The sequence below is a fragment of the Schistocerca cancellata genome, chromosome 5 (genome assembly GCF_023864275.1).
Source record: "Schistocerca cancellata isolate TAMUIC-IGC-003103 chromosome 5, iqSchCanc2.1, whole genome shotgun sequence".
Classification (NCBI taxonomy): Eukaryota; Metazoa; Arthropoda; class Insecta; order Orthoptera; family Acrididae; genus Schistocerca; species Schistocerca cancellata.
In genome coordinates, this window is record NC_064630.1 from 583137399 (window position 1) to 583163963 (window position 26565).

General features: G+C 41.5%; 1 protein-coding gene across 1 annotated transcript in view; it reads right to left on the reverse strand.

Moving 5' to 3' along the window:
* Positions 1-15833: 15833 nt before the first annotated feature.
* Positions 15834-26565, reverse strand: part of LOC126188138 (protein FAM50 homolog) — a 127775-nt gene continuing 117043 nt past the window's right edge. The window contains exon 7 of the mRNA XM_049929628.1: positions 15834-16316. Coding sequence (XP_049785585.1) covers positions 16092-16316 — 225 coding nt within the window. The 3' untranslated portion in view covers positions 15834-16091. The remainder of the gene's footprint in view (positions 16317-26565) is intronic.

Genomic DNA, 26565 nt, shown 5'->3' on the forward strand with positions numbered 1-26565 from the left:
TCAAAGTCCGTCAACTGCACATACGGTTCACGTCCACGCTGTCGCGGCATGCTACCAGTGTTAAAGACTGCGATGGAGCTCCGTATGCCACGGCAAACTGGCTGACACTGACGGCGGCGGTGCACAAACGCTGCACAGCTAGCGCCATTCGACAGCCAACACCGCGGTTCTTGGTGTGTCCGCTGTGCCGTGCGTGTGATCATTGCTTGTACAGCCCTCTCGCAGTGTCCGGAGCAAGTATGGTTGGTCTGACACACCGGTGTCAATGTGTTCTTTTTTCCATTTCCAGGAGTGTAGATTTTGTCCACAAAATGTAATGTTCTGAGGGCACTTATAGGAAATTAATATGCAAATGGCAGAGATGGAAAAACTTTGTAAAAGCTGATCCCGGAGATAGTCAGTTTGGGCTCCAGAAATATAGGAGCATGCGAGACAATACTTACCTTATGATTTATCTAAGAAGATAGGGTAAACAAAATCAGTCTTACATTTGTAGATTTAGAGAAAGCTTTTGTCAGTGTTGAATGGATCACACTCTGAAATTCTGAAGAAAGCATGGAAAAATACAGAGAGCAAGAGATTTTTTACAACTTGTATGGAAAGCAGACTGAATTTATGTAAGTCAAAGGGCATGAAAAGGAAGAACTAGTTAATATGGAAGTGAGACAGGGTTGTAGATTGCAGAGAGTTAATTTAGGAAAGGAGAAGATGAGGTTTACTATATGGGCAGCAAAATAACTGATGATAGCAAAAGCAGAGAGGATATAAAATGCTAACTTGTAGTTGTAAGAAAAGCATTTCTGAAAAACAAAAGAATTTGTTAGCATCAAATATAAACTAGTGTTAGGAAGTCTTTGCTGAAGGTATCTGTCTATAGTGTATCCTTGTATGTAAGTGAAATGGCGGCGGTGCGCAATTCAAACAAGAAGAGAAAAATGCTGAAGAACAGATGAGTAAGTCAAGTAAGGAAGAGGGTATTTCAATTGACTGTGCAGCATAGAGCAAACCAAATGAGGGCAGAAATGCAAACTTCACAAATTGTTACAGAAGTGCTGCCAGTTGTAGATCATCATACATTAACCTATTTTTATATTTTTAAGCTCTTTATTGGTCATAGATTCATGTAATAAGGAATGGTATTTTGTATCTTTTGTAATCTTTTTGATTTTTCCAACATTTACCAAAGCAGATGATTGCCTGATAATTATTCCAGTATCTTTTTCATTAAAAAAGCTCAGAGATTGATGCTAAGTACAACAGATAATGACGAAGTCAGGGAAGCTGTTCCTCTGCCATGATCAGGGATTGCTAATACCAACACCTTGAACTTGTACTTGGTATACACTTCTTGGACTTTTCCCTATATTATTTCGCCAAGAGGGCATACATATTTTATTGGTGAGGTAGTATCCAAGACTGCTCAAGGGAGAGAAATCCCTACTGAATGTGACATGCAACTTTATTTGGACATTTACTTCTGGGAACATCCAAAGTGCTGTTTCTCAAAAGAACATGACATGGCATTACCTCCAAAGGGCCTGAGCTACCCCTCAAACATATTTACCAAAATAATCAGAGAACAACATGTAACAATACTTAAAGAATGGAGAATTAGGACTTCCCTTCACTGTCCCAGCCACAACTTTTTAAGATACAATAACTATTGCAATTGCGAATGCATATGTAAAATAAGGGAAAGGCAACCTCTTACCTATAGAGAACTGGTGCGTTGCACACACAAACACATAACAGCACACAGTTAACACATGCTTTGAGCTCTTGCTTTTTTTCTAGCAGGAGTGTACACACACATACACACACACACACACACACACACACACACACACACACACACACACACACAAGCTTCCAAGTTTCTGGTAGCAGTGAGACTGATTACTGAATGCTGATTATCGAAAGTAGTTGCCTGATAGGTGGATGTGAGGAGGGGATAGGGAAGGACACATGAGACAGAGAGAGGGTAGGAGGATAGTGCGAGGCAGGTATTTTGCCAAATGACTCAGCAGCTGCACAACAAGACGAAAGGAGTTCAGAGGGTAGTGTATACATGGGATAGAGAGAGGGAGGGGGGAGGGAGAGGAGGAGAGGAGAGGAAGGTGGTGGTGAAGATGGAGAGGTAAAAAGGGGGAGAGGGGTGGTAAAAAGGGGGAGAGGGGTGGTAAAAATGAGGAGAGGGGTGGAAAAAAGGGGGAGAGGGAAGGGGACAAAGGGGTAGAGGGGGTGGAAAAGGGAGGAGGGGGAAGGGAGGAAAGGCAGGAGAGGTGGTGTTAAAAAGGAGGAGAGAGGGAAGGGGGCAGGGGGAGAGATGGGGTGAAAAAAGTGGAGGGGCAGGGGGAAGGGGAGGGAGAGAGTGCCCACATGTGTGTGTGTGGGGGGGTGGGGGGTGGAATGGTGAGAGAAGGCACTACACAATCTGGATGGTAAAGAAGTGGCGTGGACAGAAGATAGAAGGGAAAAGGTGAGGTATTAGGAGTAAGGTGTAAGATGTGGCAGTGGGAAACAAGTTAGCGAAGATTTAGGAAGGGGGATAGCAAGAGTGCAGGATATGCTGGAGAGGCAGTTCCCACCTGTGTAGTTCAGAGAAACTTCTACTGGAAGGGAGTATCCAAATGGCCCATGTAGTGAAGTGGTTTTTGAAGTCATTAGTGTTGTGTTGTGATGTGCATCATGTTTGGCAACTGAATGGTCAAAGTTTGCAGTTTGCCACAGTTTGGTGGTGGCCATTCATGCAGGTGGACAGGGTTGGTTACTTGTCATGCCCACATATGATGCTGTATAGTAATTGTAGTGTAGCTGTTATACAACATGTCTGCTTTCACACATGGCCCTGCTTTTTATTGGGTAGGAGGTGCCTGTGACTGGACTGTGGTAAGTGGTGGTGGGCAGATGTATGGGACAGGTCTTGCACCTGAGCCTGGACCTGCCTTTTATTGGGTAGGAGGTGCTTGTTACTGGACTGTGGTAAGAGCTGGTGGGCAGATGTATGGGAAGGTCTTGCACCAGAGTCTGTTGCAAGGGAATGACTCATGGGGTGTGGGAATGGGAGTAGAGATAGACAAGGGTATTCTGTAGGCTGGTTCAGTGGTAGATCACTTCTCTGGGTGATGATCTTTCTATTTTCTTACAAAAACTGCCATGGACTGTTTTAAAAATGTAATCTAAATGTGTAAACGAAAACACTCATGTAACACAATGGATGTTTTAAAGACTACTTTGTTTATGGTGCCATAGTGAGTGTGCACATTGCAACAAACATGAATGGTACCTCCTAGTATCCTTTGCGAACAAGCAGGCACCAGTTGCAGTTACTAGCTTAGCTGTACACTGAATTATGCATCTTTGAACTGTTCAAAAATTGAATCACTTGCCTTGTGACAGATACGGTCTGTGATACATTTTTTAGTGCAAGAAACATGTGAGTTGCGCACATTCATCATTAGTTTTCTGAGGTGTATGACGATAATGCATTGAACAAACGTAAAGTGAGAAAATGGGTAAGAGAGTTCAAATGCGGTTGTGGAAATGTTCACGATGAAGAATGCTCATGTCGACCATATATGATTCCAGAGATTTGGTGACTGCAATTAACATGAAAATTCAAGTGGACAGAAGATTCACAATAACTACTCTCTCAGTGGATTTTCCTCAAGTGCCTAGGTTTTTACTGTATAAAATTGTGTGAAAACCTAAACTTCAGCAAATTGTGATGATGGGTACTCAAACTCTTTACAGGAGACCACAAACGAAAGAGACTGGCCAGTTCACTCACTTTTTGACTCATTATGTCAAACAAGGGGATAACATACTGAGTCCCATTGACAAAGAATATGAAACATGGGTATCCTATTTCACCTCTGAATCCAAGCAACAGTCAATGGAATGGTAACACTCAACCTTTATGTCAAGGTCAAACTCAAACAAACAATGTCACAGTGCAAGATCATGATAACTGTCTTCTGGAAAAGGTGTGGCATTTTGCTAGTGGACTTTATCTGATGAGGAACAATGGTAAACGCAGAAGCCTAATGCACAACCTTGATCCAACTCCAACATCTGGTTTAGAACCAATAATGCAGCATGCTGACAATGGGAACTCTGCTCCTTCCACTGCTGTCCAGATTTAGGAAATGATTGACTTTTTCAAGTGGCAAGTTTTGTCTACATATCTGCTTCAAATCTACAATGAATAATCAATATAAATGACAATACGTAAATTCAACAGTGAAAAGATACACTGCATCGAATTTCCTAATGACTTGCCAACAGTTCCAGATTTAGAAAAAAATTAATAAAATATTGCAGGTTTTAAAACAATGAAAAAAAAAAAAGGGGGGTGGCAGTCAGAGTGAAAGAATAACACAAACGTAATGATAATGAGGAAAAATAACAAAAAGATCAAAAAATAAAGAAATAAAAACAGGTGTCCCTAAAAGCAATCAAGCACAGCCGTTCAGCTTTTTCAGGAGTAGATAGAGTTACAGAGAAAAACAGATGTTTGAAACAGCTGTACTTTGCAGATATCGGCAGTACAACATGATGCCAATATTTTGAAAAGATGGAAAGATCAAAAGAATAGAGATGATAGAGAAGAATAGTTGCTCTGACAAGGCGAATAGTTTAAGAAAGTAATGCGTAAATCTTTGGAAAAACAAGTACTCCTAACTGCTCTACATTTTCGAGTGTTCATACCTGCAGAAAACATATCTCACCCTGTGGGTGCATCATTTCAGCACTCTTGATACTTGAATAGAGTATGTTAATATAGGCCTCATGTTGAGATTTTCATTTATTCTCCACAGATGACCTACTCCACAAAATGAGATACAGCTTCATATTCTAATAGAGAACTCTACATCTACATTGATACTCCGGAGTCCACCTTATGGCAAGTGGCAGAAGGTACCCAGAACCACTACTAGTCATTTCCTTTCCTGTTCCACTCACAAGTAGAACGAAGGAAACACTGCCTACATGCCTCCATTCCTTGAATTCTCCGAATAAACCGAAGTCGACCATTCACCTTTCCTACCACATCCCTTACGTGCTTGTTCCATTTCATACTGCTCTGCAACATTACGCACAGATATTTAAACGACACGACAGTGCCAAGCCGGACACTACTAATACTGTATCTGAACATTATGGGTTTGTTTTTCCTACTCACTTGCATTAACGTACATTTTTATACATTTAGAGCTAGCTGTCATTCATCACACTAACTAGAAATTTTGTTTAAGACATCTAGCGTATTCCTACAGTGACTCAACTACAACACCTTACCATACACCACAGCATCCTCAGTAAACAACCACAGACTGCGGCCCACCCTGTCCACCAATTCATTTATGTATATAGAGAATAATAGAGATCCTATCGCATTTCCCTGAGGCACTCCAGATGATACCATTGTCTCTGATGAACACTTGCTATTGAGCTCAACATACTCAGTTCTATAACTTAAGAAGTCTTCGAGGCACTTGGATGTCTGTGAACCTATTCCATATGCTTATACTGTTTTTAACACCCTACAATGGGGCACCTTGTCAAATGCTTTCCCAAAATCTAGAAATATGGAATCTGGCTGTTGCCCTTCAGTATATCATGCCCTTGCAGTATATCATGTGAAAAAAGGACAAGCAGAGTTTCATATGAGCAATGCTTTCTAAAATTGTTCTAAGTTGCGGACTTAGGTTTCTCAGTGTCAAGGAAATCTGTTTTATTTAAGACTGAGAATATGTTCAAGAATTCTGCAGCAAACCAAAGTTAGGTAATTTTGCCCTTCTTGTACACAGGAGTCACCTGTGCTTTTTTCCAGTAGCTTGGGACTTCGTGCTAGGTGAGAGATTTGTGATGAATGTAGGCTAAGTAATGGGGCAATGCTGTAGGGTACGTTACTAAGTCTTCGATACAGGACTCTGTTCAATGGTCAAATTACAGTACGTTTGTATGATTCTCCTGTGTGAATGATTTCTTGAACGTCAAATTTAAAACTTCAGCTTTTGTTTTGCTATCTTCCACTGCCATTTGCTATCTTCCATTGCCACACCAGACTGGTCAACCAGTGACTTGATGGAAGCCTTAGACCCAGTTAGCATTTTACATAGGACCAGAATTTTCTCAGGTTCTCTGCCAGATCTTTTGCTAAAGTTTGACAGTGATAGTAATTATGTGCTTCATGCATAGATCTTTTCACAGATGCACGAATCTCAATACCCATTGCTTGTCATCATTTTTTGAATCAAGAGAGCAACAGCCTCTGCTTCCTCAACATTTTCCAAATTTAGTTATTAAATCATGGTGGGTATTTTCCATCCTTATTGCACTTACTTGGCACATATTTCTCCAGACCATGATTTACAAAACTTCTTACACTTTGCCCAGAATTCCTCTGTGTCCATCTTACTGGAGCTAAGTGATGTCAGTTCACTGTCAAACTGAGATGCTAGCAACTGGTTATCTGACCTTTATAGAAGAACCACTCTTCTAGCCTTCTTAACTGATTTATTAAGTTTCATAACTATAGTTGCTATAATAACATCATGATTGCTAATCCCTGTTTCTATACTGACATTGTCAATAAGGTCCAGCCTATTTGTAGCTGCAAGGTCTAACACAGTTCCATTGCATGTGCACTGCAGAACTAGCTGCTCAGGGTGGTTTTCAGAACGCATGTTCATAAGTACTTCGCGCAACTGTTTTTCTGTACCACTTACAGTGAACACAAGTAAATCCTATACTCAGCAGGTTAAAGTTGTCCCCAACTAGTAATGCATGATCTGGGTACTTACACACTACTCACTATAGACATTCATTGAATTACTCTAGAACTGTCACAGCCGAACGGGGTAGCCGGTAATCTGATCTAACAACTAACTTCGTTTCACCTAGACCTGTTATATGCAACCAGATAATTTCACTTTCACACTCAACTTCGACCTCAATAGAGATAATATTTTTGTCAACTGCAACAAACAATCTCCTTCCTATGGTCTCTAACCTGTCTTTCTGATGTACGTTCCATGATACTTTTGCCTTCTGTGGAGACTATTTGGATGGAAGAGTTCTCACTGTGGGCAATACACCTAACAAAAACCAAACCATTTGCTTGTCAAAACAATTACTCATACATTCAGTGGTTCTATTTATTTAACAGATAATGGATCAAACTAATGAAAACATGATATATAAAACCATTTATACCAATTATTTTGAACTTTCAATCAGGCTCCAGCTCTGGGCTGATATAAGTCTACAGAGTGCCAAGTTAGGTGTTTATTCTTTTCTGTATTCTTCACGTAGGGCTGTCATCTGCTTCTGTAGGCTGGCCAATCACATTCCTCCTGAAGGGGGTAACATGTCAGTGGTGGTGCGGGGGGGGGGGGGGGCCACAGTGCGGCCCAGCATCGAGACCCGGTGGCTATCCAATCTGTCTGCGGATGCTGCTGCCTTCAGATCGGAGCGTTCCTGATGCATTTTGTCAATTATGGGATTCCACACTGCACTGAGCTGGAAACCACTATCCCCGTTTACTAAATTGTTGTGCAGATGTATCTCCAATGCCTCTTTGAATATTGAGTCCCAGAAACCGTCGGCACTCCACAGTTTCTTTGTTCTCTTCGAATTCGAAGGTGTCCCCCTCGATAATGCTATGTTCTGCTACTGCGGACTTGTTTGTCTGTCCTAGTCATATATTCCTGATGTGTTCAGTACAGCACTGGGAGATACATCGTTGTGTCTGCCCGATATATTCCATCCCACATTTGCACTCAATAGTGTAAATGCCCAGCATCTGCAATGCCAGCTGGTCCTTGGTTGAGCCAAGTATATCTTTGACTTTTTTCAGTGCGCGAAAGATGGTTGTTACTTCATGCTTCTTTAATATTCTTATGATCTTGGCTGTTGGTGGTCCAGTGAACGACAGAAACGCCACACGTTTTGCTTTGTCTTCTTCTGGTTTCTCCTCCCGCCTCTTGTCTGCACACAAGGCATGTCTTATTTGTGTCTTGGTATAGTCGTTCTTTTGGAAGGTTTCCCGCAGATGGCAAGGAAAAACTACAGGAGTTCCTACACCATCTCAGTGGTATACATGACAGCATCATATTCACCACGGAGGTAGAAGAGAATGGCTGTCTTCCCTTCTTGGATATTTTGACCAAGAAAAATCTGGATGGTACGTTGGGCCACACGGTCTACAGGAAGAAGATGCACATGGACTTATATCTCAATGTTCGGTGCTGCCAACATCCAGCACAACATAACTCAGTACTGAACACTGTAGTACAAAGAGCCAGGTCGATCTGTGACAGCAAGAGCTTGCCGCGTGAGATAGCACATCTGCAGGAAATCTTCTGAAAGAACGGCTACACCGAGACACAAATACGACATGCCTTGCTTGCAGACAAGATGCGGGAGGAGAAACCAGAAGAAGACAAAGCAAAACGTGTGGCATTTCTGCCGTTTGCTGGACCACCGACAGCCAAGATCGCACGAATATTAAAGAAGCACGAAATAATGACCATCTTTCACACACTGAAAAAAGTCAAAGATATACTTGGCTCAACCAAAGACCAGATGGGGTTGCAGACACCGGGCATTTACAGTACTGAGTGCGAATGTGGGATGGAATATATCGGGCAGACACAACGATGTATCTCCCAACGCTGTACTGAACACATCAGGAATGTACGACTAGGCCAGACAAACATGTCCGCAGTAGCAGAACATAACATTATCGAGGGGGACACCTTCGAATTCGAAAAAACGAAGAAGTTGTGCAGCGCCAACAGTTTCTAGGACTCGATCTTCAAAGAGGCAGTGGAGATACATCATCAAAACAATCTAGTAAACAGTGATAGCGGTTTTCAGCTCAGTGCAGCGTGGGATCCCACAATTGACAAAATACGTCAGGAACGCTCCGATCTGAAGGCAGCGGCATCTGCAGATAGATTCGATAGCCACCAGGTCTCGATGCCAGGCTGCGCTGTGGGCCCAACCACCACCACCGACGAGGTACCCCCTTCCAGAGGAACACGATTGGCTGGCCTACAGAAGTGGATCACAGCAAAGCAGCTATATAGATATGCAGAACACAGCATTCTGACACTTTGCCAGAAGATGATAGGTACGAAACTCATCGAAATGTTGTGACAAGACGATGCCACCACTCAGCTGATAACCTGAGAAGAATTCATCATTGCCAATTATAGACTTGGATGTCTATGGATACATTGCAGGGGTGCAGTCATGTGAAATACTTTTGAACACATTTTCTGAAAATGGTCTTGAGCAGCTAGCTCGGCAGCCTACACACAATGGAAATATCTTATAAGACCTTGAAGTTACAAATAGGCCGGATCTTACTGCAATGTCCATATAGAGACAGGATTAATGATCATGATGTCATTATAGCAACTGATTATGAAAGTTAATAAATTAATCAAGATGGCTAGGAGAGTGTTTCTGCGAGACAGAGAACATAAGCAATTATTAGAATCTCACTTGGACACTGAATTGGCATCACTTAGTTCCAGTAAGACAGATGTAGAGGAATTATGGGCAAAGATTAAGCGGATTGTAAATTGTGTTATGGAGAGTTACATGTGGATTAGTGGATAAGGGATGGAAATGACCCACTATGATTTAAACACAAAATTTGAAGGATGCTGAGGAAGCAGAGGTTGTGGCTCTCTTGGGTCAAAACGAAATGCCCAAATGATGACAAGCGTAGGTTAGAAAAGCTTTGTTCACCAGTCTGGTGTGGCAGTTGAAGATAGCAAAAGGAAAGCTGAAATTTTTAATTTCATGTTCAAGAAATCACTCACACAGAAGAATTGTACAAACATACCATCATTTTGACCATCGGACTGACTCCCGTATGGATGACATAGTGATAAGCAACCTTGCGTAGAGAAGCAAATGCAAAACTTGAAAGCAAATAAATCACCAGGTCCAGATGGAATCCCAATTCAATTTTACAAAGTGTACTCTACGGCGTTGGCCCCTTACCTAGCTTGCATTTAACATAGATTTCTCGCCCAACACAAAGTCCCAAGTGACTGGGAAAACACATGTAACTCCAGTATATAAGAAAGGTAAAAGAACAGACTCGCAAAATTACAGACCAATATCCCTAACGTCTGTTTGCTGCAGAATCCTTGAAAATATTCACCATTCAAATATAACAAACTTTTTTGGGACTCACAAGCTTATGTCACGAATCAGCATGGTTTTAGGTCTGTGCGAAACTCAGCTTGCTGTTTTCTCACTTGATATACTGAGAGCTATGAATGAAGCGCAACAGGCATATTCCACATTTTTAGATTTCTGGAAAGAATTGACATGGTACCCCACTGCAGGCTCTTAACAAAGGCACAAGCATATGGAAGAAGTTCACAGATATATGGGTGGCTGAAGACTTGTTAAATAATAGAACCGAGTATGCTGTCCTTGAAGGCAAGTGTTCACCAGAACCACGAGTATTGTCAAGAGTGCCCCAGGAAAGTGTAACAGGATCACTGTTGTTCTCTATACACACAAATGATTTAGTGCACAGACTGGGCAACAGTCTGTGGATGATACCGTGGTGTACGGTAAGGTGTCGAAATTGAGTGACTGTAGCAAGATACAAAACAACTTAGACAAAAAATCCAGTTGGTGTTATGAAGGGCAGCTAGTCCTAAATGGGAAAAATGTAAGTTAATGCAGATGAGTAAGGAGATGAAACCTGTAATGTTTGGATAGAGTATTACTTGAGTCCTGCTTGACACAGTCAAGCTTTTTAAATATCTAGGCATAATGTTGCAGAGCGATATAAGGTGGAATAAGCATGTGAAGGTAGGGAAGGCAAGTGGTTGGCTTCGGTTTATTGGGAGAATTTTAGGAAAGAGTGGTTCACATGAAAAGGAGAGTTCACGTAGGACACTGGTGCGACCTATTCTTGAGTACTGCTTGAGTGTTTGGGATTGTACCAGGTCGGATTGAAAGAAGACATTGCTGCAATTCAGAGGCAGATTCATTACTGGTAGGTTCAAACAACACGTCAGTGTTGTGGAGATGCTTTGGGAACAAATGGGAGTCCCTGGAGGGAAGGCGACATTCTTTTTGAGAAACACTACTGAGAAAATTTAGAAAATCGGCATTTGAAGCTGACTGTTGAATGATTCCACTGCCAAAAAACTTACATTGTACGTAAGGATCACGAAGATAAGATAAGATAAATTGGAGCTCATATGGAGGCGTACAGACAGTCGTTTTTCCCTCATTCTATTTGTGAGTGGAACAGGAGGAGAAATAACAAGTAGTGGTACAGGGTACCCTCTGCCACACACTGTACAGTGGCTGTGGCGTATTGATGTAGACGTAGATGAATGTAAAGCCATTTCCAGGAAAAAAATTGCTACTGAAATAACTTTACACAATAACTTTTATATCACACCTGAAAAGGGGCATTGTTAAATGAAGAAGATACTTCTCCAGCCAAAAAGATGACCCTGCTGTAGTCAAAGTCGATATACACCACAGCAAAAGCCATGCAGTCAGTCTTCTGATAGTCAATCAGAGGTTTATTCATAGCTGCTCTCCAGTGATATTGAGTGATGTCTTTCAGTTGTCTTGTAACAGTCTGCTGCTGCCAGAAAACTAACGAAGCACTCTCAGCACATGGCAATTGAGGAATGGATTAGCATGTATGTGCTTCAAGAAATATTGATCATCTGCTTCAATAAGCACACAGGGCCAGCCATTTCTTCCTTTCCGCACAATATAGCAACTTTGCTGATATTCTTTCCACCAGTGCCTAGCCATTCTTTTCAATACTCCACACTTTTGTCCAGCATCTGATGTGAAGCAGTTTCCATTTTTGATCAGTTCAATCACTCACACTCTAGTCTCTCAGTCTCATTATGGCTGCATTGTAACTGATGCCTTTGTGATGTACCATGCCATTTATAAAGGGGACTGCCTACAATGCAATGAAAAATGAAGAATAATACAAGAAGACAAATATTTTCTCAGTTAGTTAAGAAAAAAAGTTAGTGAAAATGCTTCGTGGAGAATTACTACTAAAAAAGAAGAGACATACATTATAAAACAGATAAGACAATGCTGTGAGTTATGACCATGACCTGAGTCACAGAAATGGGAATAGTATTCAATGTGATAACTCATTCAGTTTCTCACACTTTTTAGACAGCTGGCCACACCGCATATCTGAAATTTGGGGAGCACAGTGTCTTGCATTAGACTGTATGTCCAGATCTAATCAAGCAGCAACAAAAATGCATTTTCTTGCCACTAGCATAGTCATGACTGCAACGTTGTGAGCATTGTTTGCAACTCTGTTGTCATAATAGTGATTTGAAGATGTGGGACTTATTCACCATGCTACATTCATCTCAATGAAATATTCTGAATAATTCTCACTTAAGAGATCACACAGAGATAGTAAAGCAAACTTTCCTGAACTTGAGAAAGTAGCTTCATGGATAAGCTCCCCCTACTCTCATATTTCATGTTGTGAGCTACTTACCTCTGCTATGAGTATGGTAATAAGAGAATGTTTACTGCAGCAAGGTGGTGTGTGCATAGCTGTGCAGCGTTCACTTTCACAAACAGCAGCTGCTTTCAAAATGAGTTCAGATTTTGCTGCAAAAGCTGTACCTTATCATCTCCTTTGACTACAATTTTAATTGAGCCACTAACTGTACAGTGAAAGTAAGTGATGAATCTTAACCCTCTATGCCACATGCCCCCTGGCGACCTTGTAGCAGCTTCCAAAGTCATCCACTTCATGAATAGCAAAGTACATCACCAACAAAACAAGACAAAGTGCTTGAAGAGATTTGAAGCAATTGTCAATTACAAGAATTTGTATTTTCTAATCTCATTATCAAAAAATATGGTAAAATTATGGAAGCAATGAACAATTTGTTAGTGTGCATCATCTATGGCATATCTGGAGGCAAAAAAATATGAAATTGCACATATGCCTACTACTTCTGCTTTGCTTCTTCTTCAGAGGTCATATACTCATTTTTTTAAATTGTTTCTTGACATTTTGGACAAGGTAGTTTTGCATTAATTTTTAGTTTTGTTAAAACAAAGCTTCTCCACAAGCCGATCAGTATACATGTGCAATTCATTTTTCAATAATGAAAATATTCAGTCATGATCCAAATGATGTTTTATTTCATTACTGGTGACTAGTTTCAGTATTTTTAGTCCATTTTCAGACCGTGGGTGGCACCACTGGTGATATGCGTACATGAGATCAACTACATAGAATAATGGAGGGGTTAGGAGTAAGGGGGGTAAGTTATTGATAACATGATACCTATTTGATGTAACACCTCAAGATACTGATCCAAAGGGGATAGTTATGAAGTCATGACCCCCCCCCCCACCCCAAAAAAGTGTTTGTATTTTGCCAGGTATCACCTTCCTAATGTTTCAGCTAACTTTTGGAGAATGAAGTAATATGGAAAGTAAATCTGAAAAATGGCAAGGAAGTATAAAAAAATTATCAGTTTCTTGCTCATATAGATGGGCTTGTGTCCTGACTACTTATGGAAAACATTCCGGCCAGGTAAAGGTGTTCGTTCACAGGCTGACTGTACCTGCTGCTGATAAATCTGACATGGTTCAAAAGTCCACAGGTAGACAGGCAAAACAGGAATGGGAGTGGCCTCCATTCACGAAAACATTACAGAAAGCTTCACTTTCCCTAGTAGGGGCAGAAATGACTGACAGAAACAGCATTCCCCTCATTTACATGCTTACCTATGTAGTGTACCTAAACTGGGATACCTGAAGTACTGTAATTTTTTAATTGTTCCTCTCTATTTCTCATGATTTATAGGAAGATAAACCTGACAAGATTACACTGCTTTGTGGTATAGAATCAATGTTATCTCAGTAATTTCAGTTTAATTTAATGTGCATCTGTCAACAGTTTTCCTTTATGAAATACTTCTCTTGTTTCGGATGCCACCGTGGCAGGATGTTTAATGAAGATGCTCCGTCTTTTGTGTGAAGTAAGAATTGTAAACTTGAATCTCAATAGAGTGTTCATTACACATTTGGGGTGGGGTTTCATTTAGGAGGAGGAAAAACCTATGTCCGTTAAGATTCCTACTAAAGTCTGGAGTCACACACACACACACACACACACACACACACACACACACACACACACACACACAGTTACACTACTGGCCATTAAAATTGCTACACCACGAAGATGATGTGCTTCAGACGCGAAATTTAACCGACAGGAAGCAGATGCTCTGATATACAAATGATTAGCTTTTCAGAGCATTCACACAAGGTTGGCACCGGTGGCGACACCTACAATGTGCTGACATGAGGAAAGTTTCCAACCAATTTCTCATACACAAACAGCAGTTGACCGGCGTTGCCTGGTGAAACGTCGTTGTGATGCCTCGTGTGAGGAGGAGAAATGCGTACCATCACGTTTCCGACTTTGATAAAGGTCGGATTGTAGCCTATCGCGATTGCGGTTTATCGTATTGCAACATTCCTGCTTGCGTTGGTCAAAATCCAATGACTGTAAGCAGAATATTGAATCTGTGGGTTCAGGAGGGTAATACGGAATGCCGTGCTGGATCCCAATGGCCTCATATCACTAGCAGTCGAGATGACAGGCATCTTATCCGCATGGCTGTAACGGATCGTGCAGCCACATCTCAATTACTGAGTCAACAGATGGGTACGTTTGCAACACAACAACCATCTGCACGAACAGTTCGATGACGTTTGCAGCAGCATGGACTATCAGCTCGGAGACCATGGCTGCGGTTACCCTTGATGCTGCATCACAGACAGGAGTGCCTGCAATGGTGTACTCAACGACGAACCTGGGTGCACGAATGGCAAAACGTCATTTTTTCGGATGAATCCAGGTTCTGTTTACAGCATCATGATGGTCACATCCGTGTTTGGCGACATCGCGGTGAACGCACATTGGAAGCGTGTATCCGTCATTGCCATACTGGCATATCACCCGGCGTGATGGTATGGGGTGCCATTGGCTACTCGTCTCTGTCACCTCTTGTTCTCATTGACGGCACTTTGAACAGTGGACGTTACATTTCAGTTGTGTTACTACCCGTGCCTCTACCCATCATTCGATACCTGCTAAACCCTACATTTCAGCACGATAATACATGACTGCATGTTTCAGGTCCTGTATGGGCCTTTCTGGATACAGAAAATGTTCGACTGCTGCCCTGGCCAGCACATTCTCCAGATCTCTCACCAATTGAAAACGTCTGGTCAATGGTAGCCGAGCAACTGGCTCATCACCATATGCCAGTCACTTCTCTTGATGAACTGTGGTATCGTGTTGAAGCTGCATGGAAAGCTGTACCTGTACACGCCATCCAAGGTCTGTTTGACCCAATGCCCAGGAGTATCAAAGTCGTTATTACGGCCAGAGGTGGTTGTTCTGGGTACTGATTTCTCAGGATCAATGTACCCAAATTGCCTGAAAATGTAATCACATGTCAGTTCTAGTATAATATATTTGTCCAATGAATACCTGTTTATCATCTGCATTTCTTCTTGGTGTAGCAGTTTTAATGGCCAGTAGTGTAGTATTATTATAATTGTATACATATGTGACACATCTAAAGTGTGGATGACAAGAAGTTAAAATTTTAGGAAAGAGGAGGATGGAGAGAGACTGTAACAAACTGTGACTCCTCCAGAACTATCCCGTATCCTTGTGTGGGACACCTGATGGTAAGTGCAGAATATGCTATCATCGCTGGCAGTTAAAGATGAGAGTTTAGCACTATTCAGCATTATTTTAATTAACACATCATGTAATCTTTGACAGTGAGCCAATAAGAGAGAGAACAGTACATGATATACTGCAATTGTTAGTTACACTAAATGTATTGTACACAGTTTTTATCTTACACATATTTTACATAAATAAAGCAATGATCTCTTGAAAAATTTACCATACAGAAAGTCTGACCAATCACTTCTTAAATGTACAATACATTTAACTTTTGATTGTCTTGTCTATGTTTTAAAAACAGTGCTTTTCATTTCTTTGTATTTCTATCCGAGACTGTGTATTTGTCGTAACTTTTTGTTGGATCATATGGTTCCCAGCGGCTAGCTGGAAAAATGTGTTTGTTTCTTTCATACCAGCTCCTTAACAAAACCTTGCCTGCATGTGATTCTTCCTTCTCGACACTTGCATCATTCACTAGTCTGACATCATCGTGCACGTCAAATGTAAACAAAGGGCCACTTTTACCACGTGCCTGGAAAACAAAAGAAACTCATAAAATACGTAAAATTGATTAAAACAATATATTTTTCTTACTTCAAAGTATTCCAAAATTACAACTGTGCCTTTAAAGGTTTTGGCATAACAATCGCAATTAATGCACAGTAAAAACTTTACAATTTCAAAAGTAATATTAGGTCAAACACAGACTTCGATTTCATTTCCTGAAACTGCATGTATTTGCTTGTTGCTTCACAAACTATGACAACAAGTCTTAAGCTCACTGTACATTTTTTGTGAAGTACAGTTTGTGAGGAAATCACAAAACCTGATTATGAAAGAAAAATGTGCCATCCATCTGAATCTGAGATTAATCAAGAATCAGCGACATCCTTTGGACCGAGTGCTAAATTTAGTTTGTACAACAGATTTAGTAACATATTAACTGATCGATCCTAGCAAAGAATCTAGCGACAAATATTATCATTTAAAGGAAATGGTTAAGATAATGAACTCAATATTTAAATAACACTATGGTTTATTATCAAAAACATTACAGAGATGTTCCCCGCTATACATCCTGCTAACTAATGCTATGAGTAGGCAAAAGTACTGAAAGCGCCAGAGTTGCATAAAATCTGAGACCTAATTCTGTGAGACAGGCACAGTAGCATGACTATGACAATCTTGGTGACTTGTCTGCAACTAACACACAAAGATCCAACAGAACTGAGGAAGTGCCGAGACAACAGCCACTGGCAGCTGTCTCGCAAGTGAACCACAACACACTCAGTTGCCCTGATATGCCGGAGCTGTAAGCGATGTTTACCATAATCTTCTCTGAACTTTAAACAAAGTAGAGAAAAGTAACCTTGGACTGTAGCTGCAATTTAGCATCCATGGCTCTCAATCGACTCCTCTCTTCTGCGGCCCAGTGACGAGTCTCCTCATCCACATCTTTCCAATTGACTAACTTTTTCATGTCTCTAAAAATGAAGCTTGATGCTGTCTTCCCACCAACACTATGCATCCATCAAACTTGTAAATAGTGGACAGCGCTGCCCAATGGTGTAATTGTCTCACAGGCAAGATTTTACGCCCAAAAATGCCAAAACACCCATAGGTCAAAGAATCAAATTCATTCCTCCTATTTTCTAAAAAGTTTGCTGCCATGTGTTATGGCCACATGATGTCACACTAACATCAGCTGGCCTCACACTGCAGGTCCTGTGAAAATACAAAAAGCTTGCTACTTGGTTGGTAGCCGACTCTGCTACAGTGTCCGTCTGTAAAGCAGGTCTGAGTTGTTTTTGAGTTTTTTTTTTAAAGGAATGCTAGGAGATGTTTATCTCCTCAAGTACGTCACGTCACAAACTCCCAGCATCTATTGCCCATTGGCAGAAATCTGATTTTTGGAACGAAGGCATTTTTATCTCAGCCACCCAATGACCATCAAAATGAACAACGGCTTGTCCATTAGTGCTCTATCTGCCCAAGCGACCTTCATCCCCCTGGGCAGTCCACCTGCCATTCTTTTCGTTTCTGCCAAAGGCCAGAGGCCCCCCCCCCCACCCCCTCCCGGGGGTGGCAGCTTGTTTCACCAGGCCTAGCAACATGGCACCAGTCTCATGTTCACACCCCTCCCTGCTTCTACTGTAAGTCCAGAAAGCAACTGAAAGTACACAGCACCACATAAGAAAATTAAGAACAGGAAGTGAACACATCATACCTTGTCATTGTGATAATACATATCACGTCGAGCTAATTCAACTCCCCTCAATTTGCATAATTAAAGATGCCCAAAAAATGAAGAGATGCTCACTGAATGGCTTGCTGAATTTCAAAATGAAGTTATGTTTGCAGATGGATTTGTTTAGATCCACTTTAGAATGACCGGACTCTCATTTAAGTGAAGAACTCGGTCAAAAATGTTACAAAATAAATTCCTGAGCAAACTAACAAAATGCCTCTGAATACGTGCTTTAATAAAATTACCCTTTGATGGCATATGGCATGAGCTAGTATTCTGTCCTAGTACAACAATGCCTACATGGGATCCTGTTCACAATTATTTTCCAAATGTATCACCAAAGTCGTACAGCAGCAAAAATCAAAAATGTATTGGATGTGTAATGCAAGCAATGTCATCTTCCTTGAGTGTGCTGCAAGATTCTTTTAACAAACTATAGGAATAATAATAAAATAAAAATATATACCAGGTAGTGACACGTTATTTTGCACTAACTACAGATAGTGAAATTTAGCAAATGTAACTAGAGAACAACAACTGATTGCAAGCATAATGGATGATGATGATGATGATAATAATAATAATAATAATAATAATAATGATGATGATAATAAAAATAATAATAATAATAATAATAATCCATCTTCATCATCATTTATTACATTATACCTACAGTAGAAAAACAAAAGAAATAAGCTCACTATGAAAGGAAAAAAACTGTGTTCAACAAAAAATATGAATTAACACATTACAAAAGCACACTAATAATAATAATAATAATAATAATAATAATAATTATTATTATTATAACCTATGTCAAACACTAAACCATTAACTGTGGTATGAGAGATTTTAAAAATTAAAATTACGCACTTCATTCCCCATTTCCATAGAAAGAATCTGGATATAATAAATGCCATAGCAGAATCAACAAAACAACACACTACATGTGTAATTCAGACCTACACTTTGTAAACTGAGCTACAAGAAATTAAAACTAACTTCTTGTCATAGCCCTTATGGGGTACCGACCACTCATCATGTCATCCTCTGCCAAAGGCATTATTTTTCCCACCTTGGAGCAGATAATGCTCACACAAGTACTCCTGAATTGAAATCACAAGGCTGATTGCAGGCCTCTCTGGTCCACTCACCAAGGAACACTTAGCTACAGAGGAGGACCAGTACTCCTAATTGTGAATCATCTACTTGGGTAATGTAGATTCAGTGGAATAATATTAACATTTTCCTCTTGGTACATGGAAATGTATTCCAGTATGGCTGCTTAAGGATTCCCCAATACAGTCAGACAGTGTGTCATGCGGTGTCCCTGAAACTACAATATTTTGACAGACAAACTATCTGACAATGCTGACGGAAGAAGGCAGCAGCAAAGTGTCAATTGTTGTGGCACAATTCCAAGTATGTAGACACCAAAAGATAATCATTAGCAGTAGTGATATTTGAGTAACACATCAGATGCAACTTTAGCAAGATGCAACCTTGGAAAACACTGAAACAGTTGTCATTTAGCAAGACAGTGACAAGCACGTGAATGACCCCTTCTATTGGCTAAAAATATGAAGGAAAGTAAAACTGAATTATCACATAAAAATGATGAGCAACAGGAGAAATCTGTTCACAGCAGATGTTATATTTTACCAGTTTTGCAAGGAATCATTAAATTTTATCACTTAAATTATGCATATCTTTGTGCAATATTCACAACTGATAATGACACATCTATTTAAAATCAGATTATAGGTAATATAATTCACAAGAGGGAACATAAATTCAGATTATTAAGGTACTAGAAATAATTTTCAGAAATGAATGTTTGATGTCTGTCTGTTCAAAATTTCATTCAATGATCATAATATGTTTATGCAAAATGAAAACTTCAATACTCTGCCATCTAGCAGGAAAAAAGATTGAGAATTTGTCCAATACAGATCCCTATAAAGCCAATGAACTTTGGGGGTGACTATGGATTTGCAAGGAGAGGCTATTACAAGCTGAAAAACCAATGGAGGAACTCATGACCTGCATGAATTCTTTTTTTATTAGCGCAATTGATCTGGCTGCCAGGTAGCTAAATATATATAGATAAATTTTAAACCGTGTAACTCTAAAATTTTTGTAGTTTATATTGATGATAAATACTTTAAGAAGGGACAGGAACAACTCACAGAATAGTTGAGGCACTGTCAACAGCTACATAAACATGACTCTTGATTACTATTTCTGTGTTTCCAAAGTTGGCAATCATTTTTATGGCAAAAACAGCTGAATCTAACAAGACTCTTGTTTATGTTCCTGTCATCAATTCATCACAACTATGTGGTAAGTTGTTAACCTTAGTCCTTAAATTATATTCCACCTAGGACTTTTCACTAACATATTCACATTCTTGATAAATGTTATACTGTGGAATGTGTCAGTTAGGCAATTGATTGCAGAGGCAACTAAGACAGTTTGTATGTATAAGGCTACATGTTGACTATTTACAGTTGGCAACTGTCTACTTATTTCCATCTAGGAATTCCTCTTACACATGGAGTTATAAAGAGAAATAACTTTCACCTGCATTCAAAGACATTTAAACAATGTAAACTTCAGGTAGGAAAAGGCAGATTGCTACTTACTGTAAAGAAGAAACGTCAAATTGCAGACAGGCACAATTAAGAGACACTCACATAAAGCTTTTGGCTACAGCCTTCATCAGTAAAACACACACACACAGACACACACAGCAAGTACACCTCATGCACACACAACCACCAACTCCGGCATCTCGGTCTGGAATGCAACATCACGTGGGATGCAAGCAGCAATGTGGAGGGGGCAGGGAAGGGGAAAGGATGGTAGTGTATGGGTGGGAAAGGGAAAGGGGAATGGGAATGGTAAGGGGAATAGTAAGGGAAAGGTGAAGGATAGTCTGTACAGGTGGGGGGAGAGACGGATGCTGTCTGGTGAAGTGTGCAGAGACTAGACTGCCAACAGGTGCTGCATCATGAGGTTGTGGGGCAAGGAGGTGAGGGAAAAAAATGGAGCAAAAGAGGAGAGGAGTGGAGAAAGACAGGTGGGTGCATCGGCAGGGGGCAGCGAATAAATACGGTGGGAGATGAGTATGGGGAGGAGATGATAGAACAGAGGGGGTGGAAACTGTTGGGTGGAGGATGTGGAGACGGTATGTTGAGGCAGGGATAATTATGGGAGCGGAGAATGTGTTGTACGGATAACTCCCATCTGCACAATTCACAAAAAAATGGTGGTGGAGGGAAAGGTCCAGATGGCTCAGGCAGTGAAGCAGCCACTGAAATCAAGTGTGTTATGTTCAGCTGCATGTTGTGCCAGAGTCTGGCAGTGGCTGTTCGTCTTAGTGGACAGCTGGTTGGTAATCATACCGACATAAAAAGCTGTAGCTGGTAAATGACATGGCTGCTTTCACAGGTGGCCCAGCCCCTGATGGGGTAGGATAAACCTGTGATGGGACTGGAATATGAAGAGCTTCCTCTTCCTCAGCCACACACTACTATCCCTTCCCCTTTCCTGCCCCCTACAGATTGCTGCTTGCATCACATCTGATGCTGCATTCCAGCCTGATATGCTAGAGTTAGCAGTTGTGTGTGTGACGTGTTCTTGCTTGTGTGTGTGTCTTTTACTGACAAAGGCTGTGGCTGAAAGCTTTATGTGAGTGTCTTTTAGTTGTGCCTGCCTGAAAGTTGATGTGTCTTCTTTATGATAAGCAGCAGTCTCTCTTTTCCTACATTGTTCAAAGACATTTCTTTTCCTATCCTACTCTGTGTAGGTAGAACACAATATAAGATCACTAATTCTGGCAGTAATGCAGAGACTTGTGGAACAACAATTGGCTGCCAAGGTCAATGACGGCAAAGTTCATGAAATGATTGGCTATCTCAAAACAAGTCCGGAAAATGTTGAAGTCGTGTTAAGCATATACAACAGTCTAAGGAGCAACGAAAACCAAAAATGTAGTACAGGCGAGGTCAAAACTCTACTGTTCAATTCCATAAAGCTAAAGGCTTCAAAGACCAGTGAAAGACAGACTGACGTGTGTCAGATTGTAGTATTTTCAGGCAGTCTCGCATCAGTATGTGACTCCATGTGACATGCTTAATGTGGTGGCACCTCAAGCAGGAGTAAGCTGCAGCTGGAGTATATAGCCTGAGTATCTCTTACCTGTTCTCCATATCAATACTAAAGCTGGGTGGGGAAGCCAAATCACTGCTGGGTACTTTACCTCTCATCATTAATTGGTACACAGAGTCAGAAATGGCCTGGCCCATATTGACTATGTTGAGGAAATGGAGAGAGAGAGAGAGAGAGAGAGAGAGAGAGAGAGAGAGAGAGAGAGAGAGAGATGCTGGAAGCCCCATAAAAGACTTCTGTAGAAGGTTATTGACAAGATTACCATGTTGGATGCTGGTTCAGGCAGTGGGATCACCAACTGATCAATGGGTTCTGGGGCTCAGCTTGGCCCTGCCAGCAAGGGAGTGGGTGGAGGTCATGTAGGAGATGGAAATGTTCGGCCTCCTTGGGCATCTTAGTCTGAAAGATCACCACCTCTATCAATTGTGTGGTGACAAGAGCATTGGTGTTGGTGGGAGCCAAAAGTGGCCTAGAGGGTGGAAGTGGTTCCACCTCCACTGGCTCCCATCAATGGTCACTGTCGAATCACTATCAATGCCGAAGATGACAGATGAGCTTGCAGTAGTAGCAGGCAGGCTGTTGGGCAGATGTGTCTGGGGCATCATTATGTAGATCTTGCTCAGTCGGTAGCTGGGAAGTGGGTGGGCAAACTGACTTGTAGCGGCCAGAGCTGATTTCATTGCATCTACTAGATGTTCCTGGGTGACTGAAACCTCAAACATTTACCATCCCTTGCTGCCAATGACACTTTGGGTCTACAAAGAGGAACAGACAAAAGTATGAGCCCAGATGTAGGAGTCCACCTGGGAATATGGCTGTGTGCGCGGGAAGATGGACTCGGAGCCAGATGCAGCAGGACAAAGACGGTTGCAGGATCTGCTCCTGGGCAAAATTTTGGCTGGGCTATGTCCATATATGGGGATGGACTGGTGGGTGGCAAGGAAGCTGATCCCAGAGTTGGCTGTCATCATTATTTTGCGCATCTGCATTTTGAAGGTCCTGACTGTCCACTCAGCTCCCGAATTAGATGCAGGATGGAAAGGTGCATTGGTCAGATGCACACTACTACTGTGTCGACAAAAATCCGGAAATGCAGATGCTGTGAACTGAGAGACTTTGTTGGAAATCAGGGTGGAAATCTGATGAATAGGACTGGGTGGTAGCTCCTGTGATGATGGTAGCCACTCATGCCACATAGGGACAGTTAGAGAGGGCCTGACAACTAGCAGTCACATTGTTGCCCAAAATGGTCCACACAAGGCAACATGCACTATTTGTAAAGTGTGGTCACCCTGGGGTGGGGGCTGATGGAGTGTGGGCACAGGTCAAGCAATTCTGGATGGTGTGTTCTATAGCTCAGGGCAATACCAGGCCAGTACAGATGACACTGCATTACTGCCTGAACTCTGCACAATCCTCAATGTGCAGTGCGGTGGAGCGTTTGGGAGCGGGGCATTGGAGCTACCATCCGGCATCCAGAATCATCTGTAGCGAACAATACAACACTGATGACATTAAGCCCGTACCGTAATGAAAAACACCCTGCCAGATCGGAGTGCCCTTAGGCAGTTGCCCTGGCCAATCGCAACATACAGCAGACAACACCCTGCAGAGTAGTGATTACAGCCTGTTTCTGCTGCTCCTTTGAGTGCCATGATGGGGAATTCATCAAGGATGTTTAGCTGGCTGGAGTCTAAGGCAACGCACAGTGTTTCATGTCTGACAAACTCTGCATCTGATCCACACTGCAGAAAAGGCTTCTGTGTTTGAGCGCTGCATGGTAGGGCAATAATGGATCTTGTAGTTACACGGGAACAATGCCCACTGTTGCAGCCACTGCACTGTACTATCAGGAAGTTTTAAATGGGGGCCAAAAGTGAAACAAGGGTTTTGTGGTCAGTGATCAGGTGGTACTCAATACCAGAGAGATATACAAGAAACTTCCTGCTGTATGTGATAGCTAGCTTTCTCAATTTGTGAATAAGTCCTCTGTGCAGAAACACAATGAGCTGTTCTGTGCCATTGGTGGATTTGTCGGACAGCCTGGCACCAATGCCACAATCTGACACATCAGTGACAAGCTTTAAACATTTGCTGGGATGGACCACTGCTAAACAAGGGGCCGATCTAAGGCACTTTTTAAGATGCACGAAAGCTTTCTGGCATATTTCTGACTATAAAATTTAATAGCTTTTTTTAGCAAATGATCAGGCTAATGAGAAATCTGGGCTGCATCAGAGACAAATTTTGCCTAATAACTGACTGTGCCCAGGAATGACTGGAGTTCTCCGAGGTTCTTAGGAGCTGATAAGTTAGTGATTGCATCCACAAGATCCTGTGTGGGTGTGGTTACTTGTTTACTTAAGACATATGCCAAATACATTACACTTGGCTCAGAGAAATTGCATTTGTCAAGGCGACAATTCAGACAATAGGCTTGGAGCTGCTGAAACAGCATCTGCAGGTTCCACAAGTGTTTCTCCTGCACGGCCCTGGTAATGAGCAAATCATCTAAATAATTAACACAGTTGAGCATAGTGATGAGTTGCTCAAGGATCTGAAATAACATGGCAGTGCTTGTGACCCCAAATGCCAACATGTTATAGGGATACATGCCAAATGGCATATTAATCACAAAAAACTGCTTCACCTATTCATCTACAGGCAACTGAAAGTAGGCGTCAGTGAGATCTTTGAAAAATTATGGCCCCCAGCCAATATGGTCAAAAATACCTTTGGCCTATGAATGGGACATAGATCAACATTTATTTGAATGTTACTGGTGGTCTTCAAATTACAACAAATACGATGTGATCCATTTGGTTTCTTAACTATGACCATGGTCATAGCCAACTGGCTAGACAGTACTGGGAATATAACTCCCATACTCAGCAACCTATCTAGTTCAGGTTTTACTTGCTTGCACATGGTGAAAGACACTGGATGAACTCTATGAAACTCAGGCACTGTAGATCACTTTAAAGATCTGTGGGCCTGGAACCCTGTTTCACAACTTAAAGCATGTTCAAAAAATTGTTTATATTGCGCACATAATGTATCAAGTTCTCTGAAAGGTAACATGGCAGAAACTAGATTCTCCTGGACCTGAATTTGAAAATCAAAAAGCGCAAAAGTGTCTAAGTCAAAAATGTCAGTTGTCATCCAAGAGTTGACTACTAGCAGGGCTAATTGCCAAGCTACTTTTTTATACTTAGTTTGGACTGCAATCTGACCCCCCAATGGGATCGACTGGCCACCGTACATCAGAAATTTGCGCTGAGGGGACGTCAGCTATGGGGAACCATTGAGCCAAAAAGTTTCCTCATTGACCAACCTGTGCTCAACTGAAAAGCTGCCGTTGCTCTATTAATGTTCAGTTGCAACATGAACTCTGCATCCCACTTGCTGCTACTATGGTCACCACATGTTGACACCTGAGGTGGTTGTTGCACACTCGCCAGGGCAGACACTTGCTAGATGCCTCAGTTTCCAGCATACAAAACAGGTGCTGCAGAAATGGCAGTAAATTCGTGGGCTGCAATTTAGATGCTACTTGATGCCATGAACTTTTGAGGGACCCTTTGACAATGATGGAGAGGAAACTGCTGTATGAGCTGACACTCACTTTGCCTTTGGGACATGCTGATGGCAGACAAAGTGCTGATGTTTTTGTGCATCTAGTGAAGATGAGGGTGATGGATCGCCAATTACTGCACTAACCACTGAATCTTGTGTCACTTGCCTACTGGACGAACGAGTGCTTGGTAACTCGATGATCAAGTTGATTGGAAGTCATCAGTTGATCATAGAGCACAACAGTGACTAATACTTCTAACAATGTCGACACTTGAAGAATCGTGAAACATAGCTTGCACTGATGCAGTTACTTCCTGAGGTTTGGCAAGTTTTAGCACATCACTCAGGATGGGATCAGATAACTCACAAAGTCTTCACACTAACTTCTCTAACAGAATCAAGGTGTATAACAACATCATGGATGAATGAGCTGACATACAATGTGATGTAGAGCTCCCAACTCTTGTTTCTCTTGTTGAGGACATTGCTGCTGGAGTCTGTTGGTGGTTTCGCAGCAGTTGTAAAAGCAATTTCTGCTGTTGCTGGTGGTAGTCCCACTGCTGTTCGTGCTGCTGCTCTGAAGCTCCCAATTGTTGTTGCAGTTGTAGCTGCAACTACTATTGCCACAACTTAAGAAACTCAGGATCCATGACTCAGAGGGATAGTTGCAAAGTGAGAAAGTATTTGTTGCCACTTTTGTATCCTACTCTGCATAGATGGAACATGTTATGTTCAGTTGCACTAGAGGTAATGCAAGGATCGGTGGAACAACAGGTGGTTCCAG